Raw genomic sequence first — 18,102 nt, 5'->3', positions numbered from 1 at the left:
ATAATGTTCAAGTTACTGAATATTATCACAGCAAAATGATCTTGCTTTAACAGCATGGGCTTTTTTATTTTTTTAATAAAAAGACAAGTATAGCACTACATTTCCAGATTGCCTTGAAGCCTTTGATGCAGAGCCCCATCAAACCAATTAAGCTGGAAGTGCTATGATTTGGTACTGGAATACAGGCTAAAGGAGAGCTGCATGAAAAGGAAAGACCTGTGGGATGAAGGCAGAATGCTGCAGCCCTGAGATGTGACTGTAAGGTTGACCTTGATGTGTTTGAAGGGCAAAAGTAACATTTATGAAAGCTAACCTAAACTGGCCATGTTCTGTAGTCAGTGAGTGACTCCCCCAGCCTGTAGTATTAAATAAAAACACTTTAACACGAAGCATAAACCCATGAATATGAGGGGTAAAATATTTGCATAGGGGTTGTGTGAAAGAGCTGCAATAACGAATCAAATGCCGGCTTAAAACGTGATCCTGTAAATGCAATTCCTTGATGTGTCAGCAGAGGGGCTCCTAAGGCAGTCAGAATTAGGAACTGCATTGCTCGGCCACCAGCACTGAAAGAAAACACACGCACAGTGGATGGACTAGAAACGATTGAATCATCTTTACAAGTATTAGTAAACTCAGTTAAGGAAGGGCTGAATGACCATAGCATCAGCTCCCTTTATAAATCAGTAAAAAAGCTGGGATTTCACTTCCTGTTGGAAAGCAAAGATAAAGTAAAATTCATCAATTGCACTGCCCTTTGTCTAGATTCCAAACACCTGAAAGGAGGTCTGGTTTTATGTTTGCACTGACACGTCTGAAGTCTTAAGCAAATACTTTTGCTTTACTAACAGTAATAATTAGATTACAGAATAAATTAAAAATTATTGAACTAGGCAAAAATGAACTAGGTCTGGTATTCTAGCATTTAAAAGTATATATAGTGGATGCTCTTATGAAATGGTTATGACTCTGGAAAGGACTGAGGGAATTATAAAACCAGCTAATAAATTAAAAATTCAACTGAAATTAATGTTGTAACTCCAAAGATTTAATTTTATTTGTCTGTACAGCAGAGGTGAGACATCCCAGTAACTGAGTTGCACTTAACTACCTTAACTTCTACAAAGTAAGGAATTACAGTTCTATGAAAGAATTGTTTCCATAACTCTTCAAGTCAAATCCAGTAATATTCCACCAAACAATACAATTAAGAAAAAATACAAAAGTTGCTTCAAATCACTCTCTCTCCCCCGGCCCTCAAACGCAGTAAAAAAATGAAACAGCCCTGTTACCCCCTTTTAGGTGAGTAGCTACTAAGATGACTCACTAGCCATGGTTTGCTAGAGTTGGCTGTGCCTTAGAAACAGTTTTACTTATTCCATGTGAAAAAGGAAAAACCCCCATATAACCACTTTAACACTGCATCTCAGAATAAACTATTGCTTAAGAAAATAATCTGTTCCAGAGTAGTTACATTTTCCCTGATGAGTTGTTCCCCAGCCCCCAACAGACCTGTGTGCAGTTCCCACTGTGACTTTCCTCACCTGTCACCATCTCCCCTGTGCCCAGCATGAGGGACTGGTGGCAGCAGTAACCAGGACAGTCAAAACTTACACACCAACCCTCTTCAACAGGGATGGGTCTAAAGTGAAGCCTGAGCACGACTGAACAATCATTCAGTGGCTTAAAGAGATGCAGGCCTGTGTTTCCTGATCCTTGTTCTAGTTTTTCTTACAGCAGTGGAAGTCAGGAGCCTATCTGCTGAAGTCAGCAGGTTTACCTGAGTGGTGACAGATTTACCTGCAGAAGTGACATGGGAACAGCACCAGCCATCCTGCACAGGACCCCCGGAGCATTTGAGCCTTCAGCTAAAGGTATGCTCAGAGATGCCCCAGTGCCTTCAGCTGGGCTTTTGACCAGACCTCTGTTCATCTGTGCAGCAGGACCAAGTTCTGAAAACAGCTGTAAAAATGCAGTTTATAGTCTGCTAAAATGCTGTCTTATAGGTTTTCCCTTCTTTATATAACTTTGAATTATTATCAAATGCTGCTAAAACACTGCAGACAGCTTCATAACAATAAAAACCAAGAGCCAAGTGATTGCTACCTTCAACTTAAAAGCCAATTTTAGAATTTTTTTATATTTATAATGGCAAAATTACTTTTCTCCATTTGCATTAAATCTTCAATTGTGCAAGCTTCATTAGGACATGCTAGAAAAAAAAGAAGCTTTTAGAGAAAAGGGTTATGGATGGATACTTCCACTCTGTCCATGTTTCCTGTGGCTACTCTCCTTATACAGCCTATTAAGGAAAGTGTCTGCAGCTCACTGGCGAGCTAATGACTGACATTTAGGAGTAATCATTATCATCTTCTATACAGTTATCTAACCACACCTCCTTTGAAGCCTATTAAAAAATTAAGTGAGTTGTTCAAAACCTGAAATTTCTAAACTAACATTCACATCAAACTTCAAAATAAATACAATTTAATACAAAATTTTAGAAAAAAAACCCTGAACTTAGAATCACATGGATGCAATTGCCTGTGCTAGTAATTAGCTATTTCAGAGAGCTCTGTGTGTACCTTAAAATGACTCAATATGTGATTTTCTCTAAATCTGGTTACAAGTACTGGAAAAAGAAAATACTGTCTCTACAAAGTGCTGAGTTCCTCTTACAAGAGCCAATGTAAAAATCAGGATGTTTAAAAGCTTCTCAACATTTTGCAGGATAACACCCAAGACAGGTTTAGAGACTGTGATAATCTTCATGAAAGAAACTCTTTCAGTAGTCAGAACAGCTGTGACAGGATGGGTTTCCAACACTGTCTTCTCTGAAGTCTCCTTTAAATGATGGCATCATGTTCATCACTGTAACAGAAACACGGTAATTAACGTTCTGCACTACAAGCAACAGTCCACATGAGAAAGAGCCACCCAGATGCTGCTGAGAAGGTTATTTTGTGAGCACAGGATGCCTTGCTAGGAAGGAGTAAGGACACACTAATCTGGGAGTTACAGTCCTCTCTGAGCCAAGCCTGAATTTAGCTGAACAGTTTTGTTTTGTCAACACTCCTCCAGCTTCACTGGCCTCATTAACACCTTGTCTTTCACATGTCATTCATGCATTCTTACATCAGCTGTTGCTCAGGCGTGTTTATCCTATCTGTCTTACCTATACCAGTAGTAAAGTTAATCAAAGCTACTGCACAAGCTCAGCAGCAGGTTCCCTTTGTTTTGAAGATGCTGTTGACGTGAATTTTACAATACCCATTCACGAACACCACTTTGGGTAAAGGTGCAGCAGGGACTGGCTTCATTCCATGACCAGTAAGGAGGAGTTAAGATGGAGTGAAAAAAAGGCCTGAACACCAGTATCCCAACACTGTAACAACATCACCTCACTTAGAACAAGCTTCTTGACTGAGATGGATGACACTGAAGAGGAAAAGTAAAGCAACCTAGTTCTTATACTAAATCTGGGTGAGTCCTGAAGCCTGGAGTAGAGCCGAACATAAGTAATAGCAAGTGAGATGGTAAGATAAGAAATTGGTAAGGATAAGAAACTTTGATTAGAATTCACTATACATTAATGGCAAGGGGGACAAAACCACCAAAGAACGAATAGACAGAGTCCAGGAGAAAGAAGAAATCTTGCAAACTGCAGGAAGTTTCAGTGAAATGTTAACTATTCATGGACTAGCTAAAAGACAAGGATCCTTCTAAAAAGAATAGAATTATTTTATATAATAGATGAGAGAAAAGAAAAACACACAGAATACAGGCATATGAAGAATGGCAAAAGTGGTGAAAGACAAAACATCAGAGTTAAATCTCTTAATGATACTAATATAATGTACATTAAACAAATGTAACAGAGTTCATTCTACCCATTTGGTTTTTCTTTTCCTCCTCAAGAAAGTAATAAATGGCCAAGGGACAACCCCTGGGGAACTTACATGGTTCTGTACTGAATACCTCTTCTGGAGTGGTAAGTTTTGCATCCGATGTAGAGAATGACTAGGACTCCAAGAGTCAGCACAATGCCACCTACAAAACTGCCCACATCAAATCTGGAGGTTTTGACTATGACAGCCTCTGATTTTGATGTGGCTGAAAAGAAGAAAACAAAAGGCACATTTTACAGAGCTTGCAAAATTGTGTTTGGAGGGACTACTCTACATCCTGCCCTCACCATTGATTTATCACCTAAAGACCCACTTAGACAAATTTAACCAAGATCAACTGACAAGACACAAGCCAAGCACACACACGTAGGGCTCTGGTTTTAAGTGCCATCTTCTGGTGACATGGGCACAGCTAATCCAGCTGCTTGCCGTCTCTGCAAGACCAACTGCTCCTTCTCTCCACCTCCCTTCTTCCCCCTGCCTTTTCTCTCCCCCACTCTCCCCTCCTTCTACACATGGAGCTCCTGCTCTTCTTAGGCGAGTTCTAGTGTTTTTCATACCCTCCATGAGCCAATTTAACTCACTAAGGTGGCCTGAGATGAACCCAAGCATAAAAGGAAGCTGCTTTCATTCAGATGAACATAACTGAGTCATCCTGCAAGAGGGGGTCCAACAGCCTCCAAGTCAGTCAGCACAGTGGGAGCAGAACACTTGGTGGCAATGAGCTGTTGGGATTGCTTTACCTTGTCTCATGGAATTGTACCTTCACAGTCCCAAGTGAGATCAGCCCTGCAGCCCAACACAAATATTGACACAGACAACATGGCCTCAGATAAGCCACAGCTAGAATTGGTTACATCTGCTACAAACTCGCACCAGTCTGTGCCTGGTTCTATTTGTACTTGCTACATACAGAGAGAGTTACATGATCAACCTCAAGTTCTTCTGGTGACACCTTCACTCACCCAATGACGCTTCACTGATATGTGAGCACTCCTGATGTGTTCAGAAGTGCAAGCATGAAGTGATGGGAACACAGCCAAGTGCAAGGTAATACTGAATTCTGCACTCACTACTTTTGTATTACCAGGTACAGTTAAACTGTATTTGACAACTTTTACATACTGGGTGACCCATGCACAGTCATGCTTTATTCTCGGTTAGGGTAACATTCATTACATTGCTAACAGAACTCAGTATTTTTACCAAGCCAGTAGACAAATTCTGAGATACAGGTCAGCTGCGAAAAAGGAAGTATTAAGAGATGAGTTCAAATAAACTGCAGAAAGGAGAGCTGACCAAACAGAAGCTGTATTCAAAATTGAGGCTTTCTCCTTTGCATTGCTGATCTCCTTGCTGGTGGCTGCTGGATAAGACCACTTGCACTTTTTTTTCTTTTCCCTAAATCTGTCAAGTCTCTCACTAAGCGGAGTACTCAGAGCAACATTTTCCAGGTTAGTAATGAATTCCCACTTTACTCTTGCTTTTTAGCATGGAAATGCCTTCTTTCTTCTTTTCTTTTTTACACTGCTGTAGAATGAACTGTTCTACAACCCATGTGAATGTGCATCCAAGCCTTTATGAGCTTGCTGAAATGCGAACTCACCTGTTACAGAAGTGGAGGAAGTCTTAGAAGTGGTCACCACTGTAATGTTGCCTTGTGGCGATGTGACTGGCGAGGCTGTGGTGGGTGTCACTGTCTGGCTGGTTCTGGTGGGCTGAGTTGTCAGGACCACAGATGTGGGGGTGGTGGTGTTGGGCTGACTGCTACTGGTCACGTGAGTAGTACTGCTGGACACTCCTGGAAATTTTTGTGATACCACGCAGAAAAATTAATCAAAATAAACAACTGTACACTCATTGAGTAAGACCACATTTATCATGGCCAAAGAGAACGACAGAGTAACAATGAAAATGCCACTGCATGGTGTCCAGGCTTGCATACAGACTCTCCTTTGGGAAGATCTGATTTCTGGGCCTCAAGGTCAAGAATTATTTAAAGGAAAGGCTATAAAGAAAACCTGGATAATATGGATAATATATGATGGGTTTTAGGTGAGTCAGCTTTTTTTTTTTTGGTAACACCAAGTTCCATAGAATCATGACAAACTTACAAGATGTTAAAATGCAATAAAATTCAAGAGTTACTTTTGATTTGAAGTGCCTACATTTTCAACAAAGCTTTTCTGGTAAGAACAGGGTTTGCACAAAAACACTACCCCCCAATTTAAGTAATGATTTAATCTTTCATTTGCTTTTGAATGAAACACTAGCATTACTAGGGTTCCATATACATTAAAATATACCACAGAGAATTCTGAATTTATGTGGTAGGGATAAAACATGATAAAATTTCTATTAAAGTAAATGTACTGCTTAAGTAATTTATTTAGTCTTGCCAAGGTTAAAACAAAGGTGGGAATGCTTTTTCTCAAGTTTCATTGATGCAGTGTCTTTTACTTCTGCCTTACACTTCCCCTTCCCTCCTCAGAAAACACTAATGAACTGTTCAGAATAAAAATACCATTATACAAAACTCAAGAATAATAGAAATTGCTACTTATAGCAAAATCCTTAGAACTTTCATGGAAGGCAGCCAAACAGAATGATTGTAAGACAATTACTTATTTTTCTAAGAAGGAACTAACAAGAAACATGAGTCTGTTATGCAACTAAACATTTCTCTAGGCAGAGAGTAGTATGCAAATAGCTTTTACGTATGAAAGAATTCTAGAGAGAAACAGCTCCTTTGCAGCTGTCTACTGTTGTAGATACTGTCTATTGTTTCTATAGCTCCACACAAGCTGGGCTCATTTTACACCCCTTGAAAACTTTTCAACATGGAATTTCAAATATCTAATCATATCTAATTATCGATTACCTAATCTATTCTATTATCTATCTAGATCTATTATCTAATTATATCCATGTTTTCTTGAAATTGTCTAAAAATAGAAAAATTGGAGGATAGTTTCATCTCAATTCTAGAGTAACCGTGATGCTGGATTTCTGCCTTTTTTTATACAGCATTTAAAATGCTTCTGTAGAATAAAATTCTTGTTTGTGTAAAACATGAAGAACTATACAAAACTGTCTTTGCTAAGATTTAAGTATCACAGCTTCCAGTGCTGATATGAGTATCAAAAACTTAAAAAACTCATCAATATAACAATGTAAACATGCAGCAAGTAACTAGCCTACACAATGCTTCTGAGACATTTAGCATTAAAACTACTGAAATACCAAAATAGAGACTCCTTTGTAAATGTTATTTGTTTTCCTGTTCTTTAATGTTATAACTGTATTGTGCCATAAACCCAGAAAACCCTCTGAAATAAGTATCCATTGAGGTGGAACAACTGGAACACTATATTAATTTGCTTACCTTGTTACCATTATGAAAATTCAGTTCCTCTGTGAAGCATGCATAAAATACATCAGATATAAAATTCAGGGCACGTTTTAATACTGACAGGTAAAACTCCCCAAAGGCACAATGATCCATAAATATCAAATGGTTCCTCATTGCAGGCAGCAAGCAAGGAAATGTCTACGTGGAAACCAGACCTGGTATGTACATGACACCACACCTGGTATGTACATGACATGAAACCACACCTGGTATGTACATTCCTAACATAAGCGATACCAAAAAAGGGCAATCTGGATGCAAGTGTCAAGCAGTTTTCTCTGGGTTGTTTTTGAGCCGAGATTTCTGAGTGTCAAAGAGCCTTCTGTTTCTGAGCAATACAATGGCTAACTGTTAGATGTGTAACATTATAAAATAATGTTACACCAAGCTGGTACTCATTCCATGGGTACTAAATTACCCTACGGAACACCTGAGCCATGATGAAAAAAATCCAAACATCTATGAGGGATTTCAGCACATTTGCACATTACTTTTCCCCCCTCTCTTTTCTAGTAGCAAGCCTTCTTTTTTTTTACTTAATCAAGATTACAGCCCTTGGTGATGTAACTTTAACAGTAAAATCTGTCTAATCTCTAGACCTATCTTTCATAATGTATTTAGCATCAATCATTTCAAAACATCATTGGGAGGCCATCTGAGGCAGCTGGAGAATTTGGGAAGCTGACATGAATCAGGCACGAATCTGTTCTTCTCCATCTTTGAAAAATCTTACCTGTACTATTTTACAAACAGAGTGAAGATGAAAGAATATTTGCTAGCAAGATCTGTCCTTTTATCCTTTATTTCCCTAATTACTTTTCCCCCAAAAGATCAGCTGGGCATCATAAAACACTGCACTAAACAAACCCTGACTGCCTGAGTTGGATGCATGCCAGTAATATAGTTCAGGTTTATGATGCTTTGTTTTTAAGTGACAAGTATTTTACATAGTTTGCTACCTGTGTTTAACTATTAAATAGCTATGTTATAATCATCAACTTAAAAAAAATATATACATAGCATATAGATTAGAATCCTTAGAGCACTAAAGGAGTCGCAGCATGTGCTGCTAACTCAACAAGAATGAGCACAAAACTTAAATTGTGTAAGCACTGTGCTAACATGCAAGATTATTATGGAATGCCCTTCCTAACATAAATACTTTCTCTTGCATGGAAAATGACTGAATGAAACAGACTTTTGCTTCCTTCATGAAGAGCTTCCTTCCTCCCCCCCTTAAAAAATAACAGCAGAGACTTTAAGCAAAATTAAGTACATATACCCACTAGTCTTTATTGTGAAGAGGTTGAGACAGATAACCAAAATACATGAATACTGCATTAAAATCTACTACATTTCTAATGAGGGAAAAAAAGACAGAAGAAGGGGAATCACAAAACCTTGCAAAGCAAGGCACAGCTGTTAGGTTTATCCTGTCTAGCAGTAAAGGGCTCAGGCTTCTTTTTAGTGTTGTTATCCAAAACTAGTAAAACTCAGAGCTCTCCAAGAAACCTGCAAGGGCTGGAGCAGAAGTCAGAAGGAGCACAGGGTGGCTGAAACACTGTGGCTTCACACACTTAGGGGATGGCCATAAGGCAACAAGGAGATTACAGAAATCCCTGGACTTTCCAAGTCAGACATGCTTGAACTGCTACACTGCAGGCAATGGAATGAGACACTGTACCACTTGCTTCCTATTAAAAGGAAGGTCTTTGCAAAGACCTTTGTAAAGACCTTTGGGGTTTTTTTATTTCCAGTGACTATTTTATACTTAAATGAAAAAAACAAGCATCTTCTGAGTGTGCTAGCTCAGAGCTTATCTGGAAATTACAGAAACAAAATATAAGAGTTGTACTAGAAATGAAATTACATACCTGGGCCTTTAGGATCAGCATAAAACTCCACAAATACACAAAGCATCTTAAGCAGACAAAACATTTCTGTCCTGCTTTCACATGGCTCAGCACAAAGGAGCCCCAGATTCTAGCTTCTCTCAGATGCAATATTCTATCTGTGCACCACAGCCTGAACAACTGCATGACATTAACTTATATCCAGTCCTTACTAATGCAGTGAAATCTCTCTGCAAGTTCTTCCAGGAGATGAATGTTTTAACTCCCTTTTTTAACTTACTTACAGTTATTTTGGCAGGTTGTGAAGAAATACAGTAGTGCTAGAACAATGAAAACACACTCATGACAAATTGTTCCACTTGACTGATACTGGCTTAAATGGCGCTATTTTGTGCTATGAGCTCTCTCTAAGGATTATTTTCTGAGGTATATTAGGTGCCCTGAGGTTGTAGTGAGGTGAGCATCGGTCTCTTCAACCATGTATCAAATGAAAGGACAAGAGGAAATGACTTCAAGTTGTGCCAGGGGATTTTAGAAAAAAAAATCACTGAAAGAATGGTTAGGCATTGGAGAATAAGTTGCCTTATGGGAGCTGGTGGAGTCACCATCTCTGGAAGTGTCCAAGAGAAGCCTGGATGTGGCACATGGGGATATGGTTTAGGAGTGATTATGGCAGTGCATAACTGATGGCTGGACAGATGATCTTGAAGCTCTCCTCCAACCTTGATGATCCTGTGATTCTGTGAGTCTTACGTTAAAGGAAATGGAGTCCTACTCTTGAAACTCAAGCTCCCAGGATTTCATTATACCCTAAATCTGTTTATTGTGAAATAACATTAAACAGATATGCACTGTTTGCATAACAACCTATTCATCTTCATGAAAATGGAAGAAGCTTGCTTAAAGATGAAGAATAAACATTTAAAAAACCCAACTTCTCGCAATTCTTCCTCAAAGTTAAATTTTGATTCCTGTGTTTAAATGGCAACAGAAATATAATTATTAACGAAGTATGGTACCTAAATTTGAGAAACAATATAGCTTCTTTTCAGAGTTGTTTTACATGTTGCTTCCCAGCCTTAAAATGGTAACACCTATCTCAAATACCCACTTTTGATGGCCTGTTCTTTAGAATTTGGTATGATCAGGGTTAGGTTTGGAACTAACTTCTAGGTTCACAGTAATGAACAGATACATACCTCCTGTAGATGTTGCTGTAGTTTGTGTGGATGATGCAGTGGCATTGGGTGAACTGCTATTGTCTTCAAGGAAAAAAAAAGGCAACAAGAAAATCAGTATCATTCATTTTAATTTTAACATACTATATTTAAGGTACCCACAACACAATACTGTCCTCAGGGTATCTGTGCTTGGAGACTACAGTTGGGAATACAGCAGAGAGTAGCCCATCCCAAAGCAGATGGTTTTTATCCCTCTGAAAAATGCTTCCAGATCTCAGTGCAGCAAGAACAGAGTATGCACAGCAGTGCCCAAATGGCTTGCATCTGATTCTTTACACATCCTCTGTTTGTTGTCTTTCACTTCTATGTCATGTTTTATTCTGTTTCCTGCAAAATAGCCATACTGTCACTAATTTTCTTAACCTACTTATGCACTATGAGGGAAGACAGCTTTTTATTTTTATTCCTCTATTTCAGTTCCATTTTCCGTCTCTTGATCTTTTCTTTCATTTTGTTGCATCTCTGCTGCAAACTGGGATGATACTGGGAATATACTGCAGTCAAGTAGGGGCAGACAGATACTCTGAGAAACATCTTACTGCATACCTAAGTTCCCTACACAAAAAAGTCCCAAGAATGTACCAGTTTCCACTGGTAAAATGCAACCCAGTCCTAGTGGGTTTGCCTTTCTCTCCTTTGTTTCACTTCTCCTTTTCCTGTTCTCTTTTTCTTGTCCCTCCTTCCTCCTTATAGTCCTCCTTCCTGCTTCTAGGCTTCTCAGGCACCCCCCCCCCCCCCCTCATTTCTCTCCACATTGCTGCATCTCTCTTCAGAGATTAAGTGTCCCTTCCTCCTGGCAAAGATCTACTGGGCTGTTCCTGGGAGTGTCACTGCCCATACCTTCCTCCCTTCATTCTGCACTGTTGTGAATGCCAATTCAGTGACCATTCTTTCCTCTGAAGTAAGTCATCTTTTACAGCACCCTCCAACACTGGCAGGGCTATGTGCCTTGCAACAGCTCTGCTGCTTTTCAGCATGGCTGAAGAACAAAGTATAACCTCAGAGATTAAGAGGAGAGCAACAGAGTTATTGCAATCAAGAAGTAGACCTACACCTATTTCCTCTGAATGGATCTGCGGTTCTTACCGCTGGAAAACTCTAGTCTAAAATTCTACATTATAAGCAAGGTCAGGTGAAGAATAAATGCACCAAATTTACATCTTCATACCAAAAAATGGTAGGAGGGGTGGAAATTACAGAGGGCATTATTTTGCTTTTTGTTTGGTATAATCACAGCCAAGTAGCCCCCCACACTGTGTACTGCACAATCAACCCTTACACTGACATAACTGGGACATTAAGTTGCAGATTTAACTGCCTTTGAGAAAGGGTCTATGATTGTACAATTACAAGCACATTCTTTCTTGCATATGTTGACTTTTATTCCAGCATAAGCCATGGATATGCCTGGGGTTAAATTTTTTCCACACAGGCCCAACACTGTAACCAGAACACATCTTTCAGTTTTCCCCAGGTTCTAAGTGCTTACTTTGACAACCCTGCGACAGCTCTGGATGGGGACTGCATGTTCATACAGGTAAAAAGGAGCCACATCTACTGCCTGGAATTTGGGTGTGAGTCAGTATTGCAATTGACACCAGAGTGCGTTAATGAGCAGAGTATTGTTGGCCAACAGCAAATGAGATGACTGAAGTAATACTGGGCAAAAATTACTCAAATGAAAAAATGCCTTGCCTTTACATGAAGATCACTGAATTCTAATCTAGCACAATTCTTGGTTCTCCTTTTAACTGTAAATTCACGTTGCCAGGTGTTTCTAGTTCTATACACAATATTTTCCCATTTTACTTCTCCTCTCTCTGTTGCTCTGGGGTACCCAAGGATATGAGAATTGAATTGGGTTTTACCGTTCCCCTTAAATATCTTTAATTGTGCCAGAATAGATGTGGCAATCAGAGCACCTCCCTTCTGCCCTACAGCTGCTCACAATTCAGTAAAATAAAATAAAGGGCAAATTATTACAAGACAGTTTAAAGAACACAACAATGCATATTGCTTTTCTTGATGCTACTGAGGAACAGCAACAGAAATGTCAAAAGTATTACCTGGCAACCTACTGCCTGGAACTGGAGTAGTGCTGTTCACATCTTTAGTGCTGTTTGTCTCTTCATTACCTACATTAAAAAACACAGGAATAATAAGATTGTTTTAGGTGGAAGAAGAAAAATAGGTATAGCATCTGCCACTTGCTTTGGGCATATAAATGACTAATTTACCATGGACAGGAGTCAGTCATAATGATGATATAGAAGCATGTTAGCACAACAGCCTGCTCTGAGTGCATTAAAAGTGACATCATTTATACTACCCAACCACCAAATTAAACTCCTCCTATCCTTTATCTTCTCCATCATCCCCATCCCAAGTTTTCATCTTCCTTAAGATGAAATGAGACCAAAAGAGGAAAAAATCAGGCACATTCCTTCAGTAATAGCATCTGACCTAAATCACCTACAGCAGAAGAGAAAGAATTTCTCACTTCTATCTTTTCCTGTGAAGCTTGCCAGGCCTTTTCAGGCAGATAGGTGCTTCTCTGGCCCTAAACGGACAACATGATAACACAATGAGCTCCACTAAGAAGTTACATTATTCAGTTTGGGACTAAGGGCATGTTAATGCATCCACTGAGCATTTGGCAGGTGGGAAATGGGACTGAGAATGATCACACCTCCAAAGAAGTGATAAAATTTAAAGATAAACCACAGAGAATGAATAGATTGACATTATCCCACATGCAAGAGGATCAGTCGTGGATTCTGCCTTCGACAACCAGTTTAGTTCTGATCACTTAATATCGTGTAAAAGACAAGCAAATAACCTGAACTGAGTATCACAGAAATAGGGCATTTTCTCCATGCTTACAAAACCTTAGTCAAGGTCTCAAAATGGTGAAGTTTGCAAATACAAATGGCAAAATAACTCATTGTATCTCATCCCTACAATATCAAGACCGAGGGCAGCACTGCCAAGTATGTAACACTGTTTAATTAGGGAGATTAGGGGAAAACAAACAAACAAAGGATGGGACACTGCTAAACTAAGCTTCCCCAGAGAGGACCCAATCCTGCAAAAACTGTTCTATATCCCCACATTAAACAATGATCTGATTGGGAAAGCTAAGCCACCACAAAACTGACACTACATCCTTCTTTAACAGCACACAATGTTTTTTTCTGCAGAGAAATTTTTTAACCAGTAGAAAGGGCTCAGTATATTACTGGTTGAAAGAGACAGGCAGGGAATAGAGGTGGAAGTAAAGGCAGGTCTGTCTCAGGTTAGTTCAGATCAGCTTGGACTGCACATGTTGAAATATGTCAAGGACCTTATCCAGTTTAAAAGATGATTATTTTTTTCCTTCTTAAACAAACCAAAACACTGGTAAGTTTCTTAGTTTGAATAACATGCACTGGCTCCAGAATATAAATACTCCTTAAATGGGGTTTTGCATAAGCATATTCCACATTGGAACACATCGCAGTGAATGGGACAAGGGAGATAAAAGAACACCTTAAAATGATACTATTCCCAAAGTGTTCTCTAGCCTGAGACTGTACCCTTGAATTTGAAGCTGCATGAATCACTGCAGTGGCAAGTAGGAGACTTCAACGGAGGCAGAAGGGACTCCTGGGTTAAGCAAAGCAAAAAGCACCACAGCTTTTATGCAGTGTTGGCTCTGACAAGTAGAACCTCTCATCCCAGACCACAGGCTTCACAGTTCAACTGTCCCAAAGCAAAACAGGGAGGGGTTCTGGCCTTCTCCAGGAAGCAGAAGTGCAGGGGTTAAAAATCCACACTGGCCCAGGTGTAGACACACATGGGCTTGCACAGGAAGGAAGGGGAGAGAGCCAGCAGCCAGCTGCAGCATCCTGTGCATGAGCAGAAGCAGAGCTCTTGGGGCCACAGCATCAGCTGCAACATCAGGCTTATGAATCTTAAGCAGAGAAACTCTGTGCTGAGGTTTACTCTCCCTGTGACCCAGAAGAGAGAGGACAGAAAGAAAGGATCTCCTGCTTTCATTTTTCACAACTAAAACACAAGGATATACCAAACTGAGAACTGGATCAGAGCACCACATACCAGAAAAGGACAGAGATGAGGGATCAACATGATTTTTGTCCAACAACCCTGTTTTGCTCTGTTTAAGGTCAGCACAGATACAGCTAAAAAAACCACAGAACTGAGGCTGGCTGGGGTGTATCTGAAGGCAAGTGTGCTTCCTGTGAAAGCCCCTGTCAGAGTCTGGCATTTCAAGTGCTTTCAGGGCCTCTTGTGGTTTTGTTGCTCTAGTGCGTCAGAAGTCGTGAAGCGGAGACAATTTGGATATGCAAACTTTCAAAAGGGCAAAAATCAGCCCAGTTATTCCAGTTTCATAGCTGGAATTGGGATTTTTGAAGTGGCAGAGACTGAAGATTTGTTCTTGTGTGTTAAACAAATACATACAGGGTGAGTGATAGGGATAGCTCTGATACCTGCTAAAAATGAAAAGGACAGGATGTTAAATGGATTTGATTTTGCCAGGTCCTGCAAAAATCAACACAGTGGATAACAGTCATTTGGAATCTGTAGTCTCCATCTTAGCCACATAGCAAATTACTATGGCTGATCCCTGGTAGACGGAACCTACACAAATGAAAGCCGATAGTCAGTCAACTACCTGCATGTGACAAAGGTCAATTTGTTCACTCCAACCGTTACATAAAAGACAAACTCATTTCTAAGGACTCACACACTTTATGTCTAGTGTAGCTAAACTTTATGCTGGAGAAAATGTTGGTATATGAACTCCCAATTTTACTAAGCACAGCTTTACATACTCATTTTGGGGACATACTCATTTTGGGGACATGGCAAAAGTCATATTTAGAACTCTCTCTGGGCATTTTCTCTTTTCAAGATTAATGCATAACAGGCACAGAGGGGAGTTTTATGCCCAAGTCATTCTGCTGTTGTTGGTTTAAAACCCCAAAAGCAGAAGCACTGATAATGTGCAGTCCATCAGAAAGGTCACCCACTTGCTCAGTAATCTCTAAGAAATCCAAATGAGGAAGAGCTGAGGTACTGGAATGGTTAAAGCACATACCTTAGAGCAATATGAATATAAACTCTTCTAAGAGGATACACTAAAATCAAAATATCATGCCTGTTTTCAGGCCTGAAGGCTGCTGCTGCTGCTGATGATTTTTTTACTGTGAGCAGCTTTGTACACAAGTAAGCTCTTGGAAGATGTCACTAGCTATCTTTTCTCAACACAACAGGAAGGGGGTGGGGGCCACTTCCTGCCTGGGAGAGGGGATTTTCCTTACTCAGGTACCAGGAAGCCAGATGGATTTTACATAACAGTGGGAAGGATTTTTTCTAAACCATATTATTTTAAAAAAACATTTTTTTCCACTGGCTTGACTGACACATAAAAATAAAACTGTCCAGCAGAGTAAAAGAGCAGCATTATATTGAAATAGCCAGTCTGCACAAAAATATTAACTGGAGTGAGACACATCTGCCACTTTCACTTTTTGCATATTGGAGTATTTGATGAGGTTCACACTTCCTCCTGTAGTGTTGATTAGATAATCACAAATGTCTGCTGAAATCAACACAATCTCAACAGTACTTTCTGGAAGTTTCTAAGTGGACAAAGGGAAAAAAAAAAGCTATTTCAACAGATACATTAAACTGAGCCTTAAAAGGGCACAATTTCTTTCAACATATCACAACTGAGCTCCAGAGGAAGCTCACATACAGAGGAAGGACTACAACTGAGTTTGAGGAGTTACACGAGAGCACCCCTGCCCCAGGAGACTGCAGTGACTGTATTTTGAGTTAAATCACCACATGCACTCAGGAAACTCAGGAAGCAGCATGACAGAAGACAGATCAGTGCAATCTTATATCACATGAAATGACGGGCTATTGTTGTTAAATGGAGGCCATAAGATCTTAGCAAAGCAATAAACAAGTTACCTGCTAGCTCCTTTTAAAAAGAACTTGCCCTTCTTTTTAGAAGGGTAATTATAAAGCTGTTTACATTCCTCATTCTATTTTTTAAAAATCAATTTATATTACAACTTCACAGATTAAAGAACAGCATATTAACACTGCTGGACTGAGATTTCTCAGCAGTATTTACAGCAGGTTAATTCCAGTACCCATCATCTTTTGGCTTCTTACTTTGGAAAATTGTGTGGCACCGTATGGGACACTTCAGTCTTCTGAAAAGGCAACTCCGGCAGCTCAGACCTCTACGTTTCTCGGTTTATTTCATGCCTGTCAAGGCTGATCCCCTGACTGCGGTGTTCTGAGCCCGGGCACAAGGCTGTGCATTTGCCAGAACCGGCCACTACAACGGGGCACTGCTGCGAGCCCCTGCCAGGAGCGCGACAAAGCGCGGCGGCTGCGCCATCCGCACCGCCACTTGAGCCCGCAGCCCCTCGCCCCAAGCACAGCCCCAGAGACGGCAGGGATCGGCCCTGCCCGGCCCTGCCCCGGCCGGACTCTGCCGGGACGCTCCGGCTCCCGGGGGCGGAGCCGCGCCCGCGCATCCCTGCGGGCTCCCTGCGCTCCCCCAGCCCAAAGGCTGCTCGGGGGATCTTCTACCGTTGTTGTTTCTACTTAACAAACACCCCGAATGTTTCCAGCTCCTCCCCGTTTCTGTCACAGCTCCCAGCACGCCGGCTGGGCCCCCTCGGCTCCTGCTGGGGAGCAGAGCGCCAGTGACCGCCGGCCCGTCCCGTCCCGTCCCGTCCCGTCCCATCCCGCTGCCGCGCCCCGGGGCGCTCGGGGGCAGCCAGGGCGCAGCCCCAGCCCCGGCCCCGGCCCCGCTCCGGCCACCTGCGGCGGGACGAGGCCTGAGTGGGCCCAGCGGAGTTGTGGCAGCAGCCGCCAGGCAGAGCGGCTGCGAGGGGCGCAGGGCCAGCCCGTCCGCCCGCCCGGCTCGGCCCGGCCCGTCCCCCCGCGGGCGCTACTCACAGGAGCCGCGGGCGAGCAGCAGCAGCGCCCACAGGGCGCAGGAGGCGCCGCCGAGGAGCCACATGGCCGCGGAGGGGCCGCCGGAGCTCGCCGGGCGCGGTCTGCGCGGTGCCGGGTGAGGGGCGGGCCGGGGCGGGACCGCGGGGCGGGGGCCGGGCTGGGCATGGGCGCGGCGAGGGGGACTCCTCTCTCTTTTCTCCCAGTATTTTCCGGCAGGCTGAGTGGCCGTAAGGGGAGGGTAGCAAGCGGAGAGATGTGTGCCTCACCAGGTGCTACAAAGGTGACACCTGAGTGGCGCTCTGGCGGTCTGTGAGCACCTGTGGAAGCAGGGCCGAGCTCCAGGAGCGCCGCCTGCGAACAGCGCTCACGGCTGGTGATGTCGGGCTGTTTTCCAAATACCATTCAACATCTGCCAGCAGAGCCTCAACTCCGTGGATTTATCTTCCTTGTTAATCATATCCACCTAACCAACACCTGGATTCACTGCACACGCCTTCCCGAGGTGCCTGAAATTTCTCGATATGCTTGGAAAATTGTGAAACAGACTACAAAGGCGATGGGGAAAAGTGAAAGGGAACAATCGTGTTGTTCAGTTCTTTCAAATTTTTCCTGAGAACTTCTAACATAAACGTGGTGATGGGAATTTATTTTTCAAAGGGAATTTGTCACTAGGTTCTTAAGAGTGAAAACAACTTGAAAAA

General features: G+C 41.7%; 1 protein-coding gene across 1 annotated transcript; it reads right to left on the bottom strand.

The window, feature by feature from the left end:
* Window positions 1-1,026: 1,026 nt before the first annotated feature.
* Window positions 1,027-17,504, bottom strand: TMEM123 (transmembrane protein 123). The gene is made up of 6 exons (XM_036392835.1): window positions 17,402-17,504; window positions 12,481-12,549; window positions 10,373-10,435; window positions 5,515-5,709; window positions 3,960-4,113; window positions 1,027-2,871 (listed from the first exon to the last, which is right to left on the bottom strand). Exons 1-6 carry the CDS (start codon window positions 17,463-17,465, stop codon window positions 2,847-2,849), a joined length of 570 nt encoding a protein of 189 aa, XP_036248728.1. The 5' UTR covers window positions 17,466-17,504; the 3' UTR covers window positions 1,027-2,846.
* Window positions 17,505-18,102: the final 598 nt, after the last annotated feature.

Source organism: Molothrus ater, chromosome 2 (assembly GCF_012460135.2).
Source record: "Molothrus ater isolate BHLD 08-10-18 breed brown headed cowbird chromosome 2, BPBGC_Mater_1.1, whole genome shotgun sequence".
Taxonomy (NCBI): Eukaryota; Metazoa; Chordata; class Aves; order Passeriformes; family Icteridae; genus Molothrus; species Molothrus ater.
The sequence above is the reverse complement of the archived record's forward strand: the minus strand, read 5'-3'. Positions and strand labels throughout refer to the sequence as shown.

What these genes read in the sequence shown, in the direction of transcription:
- TMEM123 (XM_036392835.1), bottom strand. Translation starts at nt 17,465, where the DNA reads ATGTGGCTCCTCGGCGGCGCCTCCTGCGCCCTGTGGGCGCTGCTGCTG. An exon ending in TCCAGGCAGTAGGTTGCCAG is followed by an intron (nt 10,436 to 12,480) that starts GTAATACTTTTG and finishes TTTTCCTTGAAG; the next exon opens with ACAATAGCAGTTCACCCAAT. An exon ending in TACAGCAACATCTACAGGAG is followed by an intron (nt 5,710 to 10,372) that starts GTATGTATCTGT and finishes AAAAATTTCCAG; the next exon opens with GAGTGTCCAGCAGTACTACT.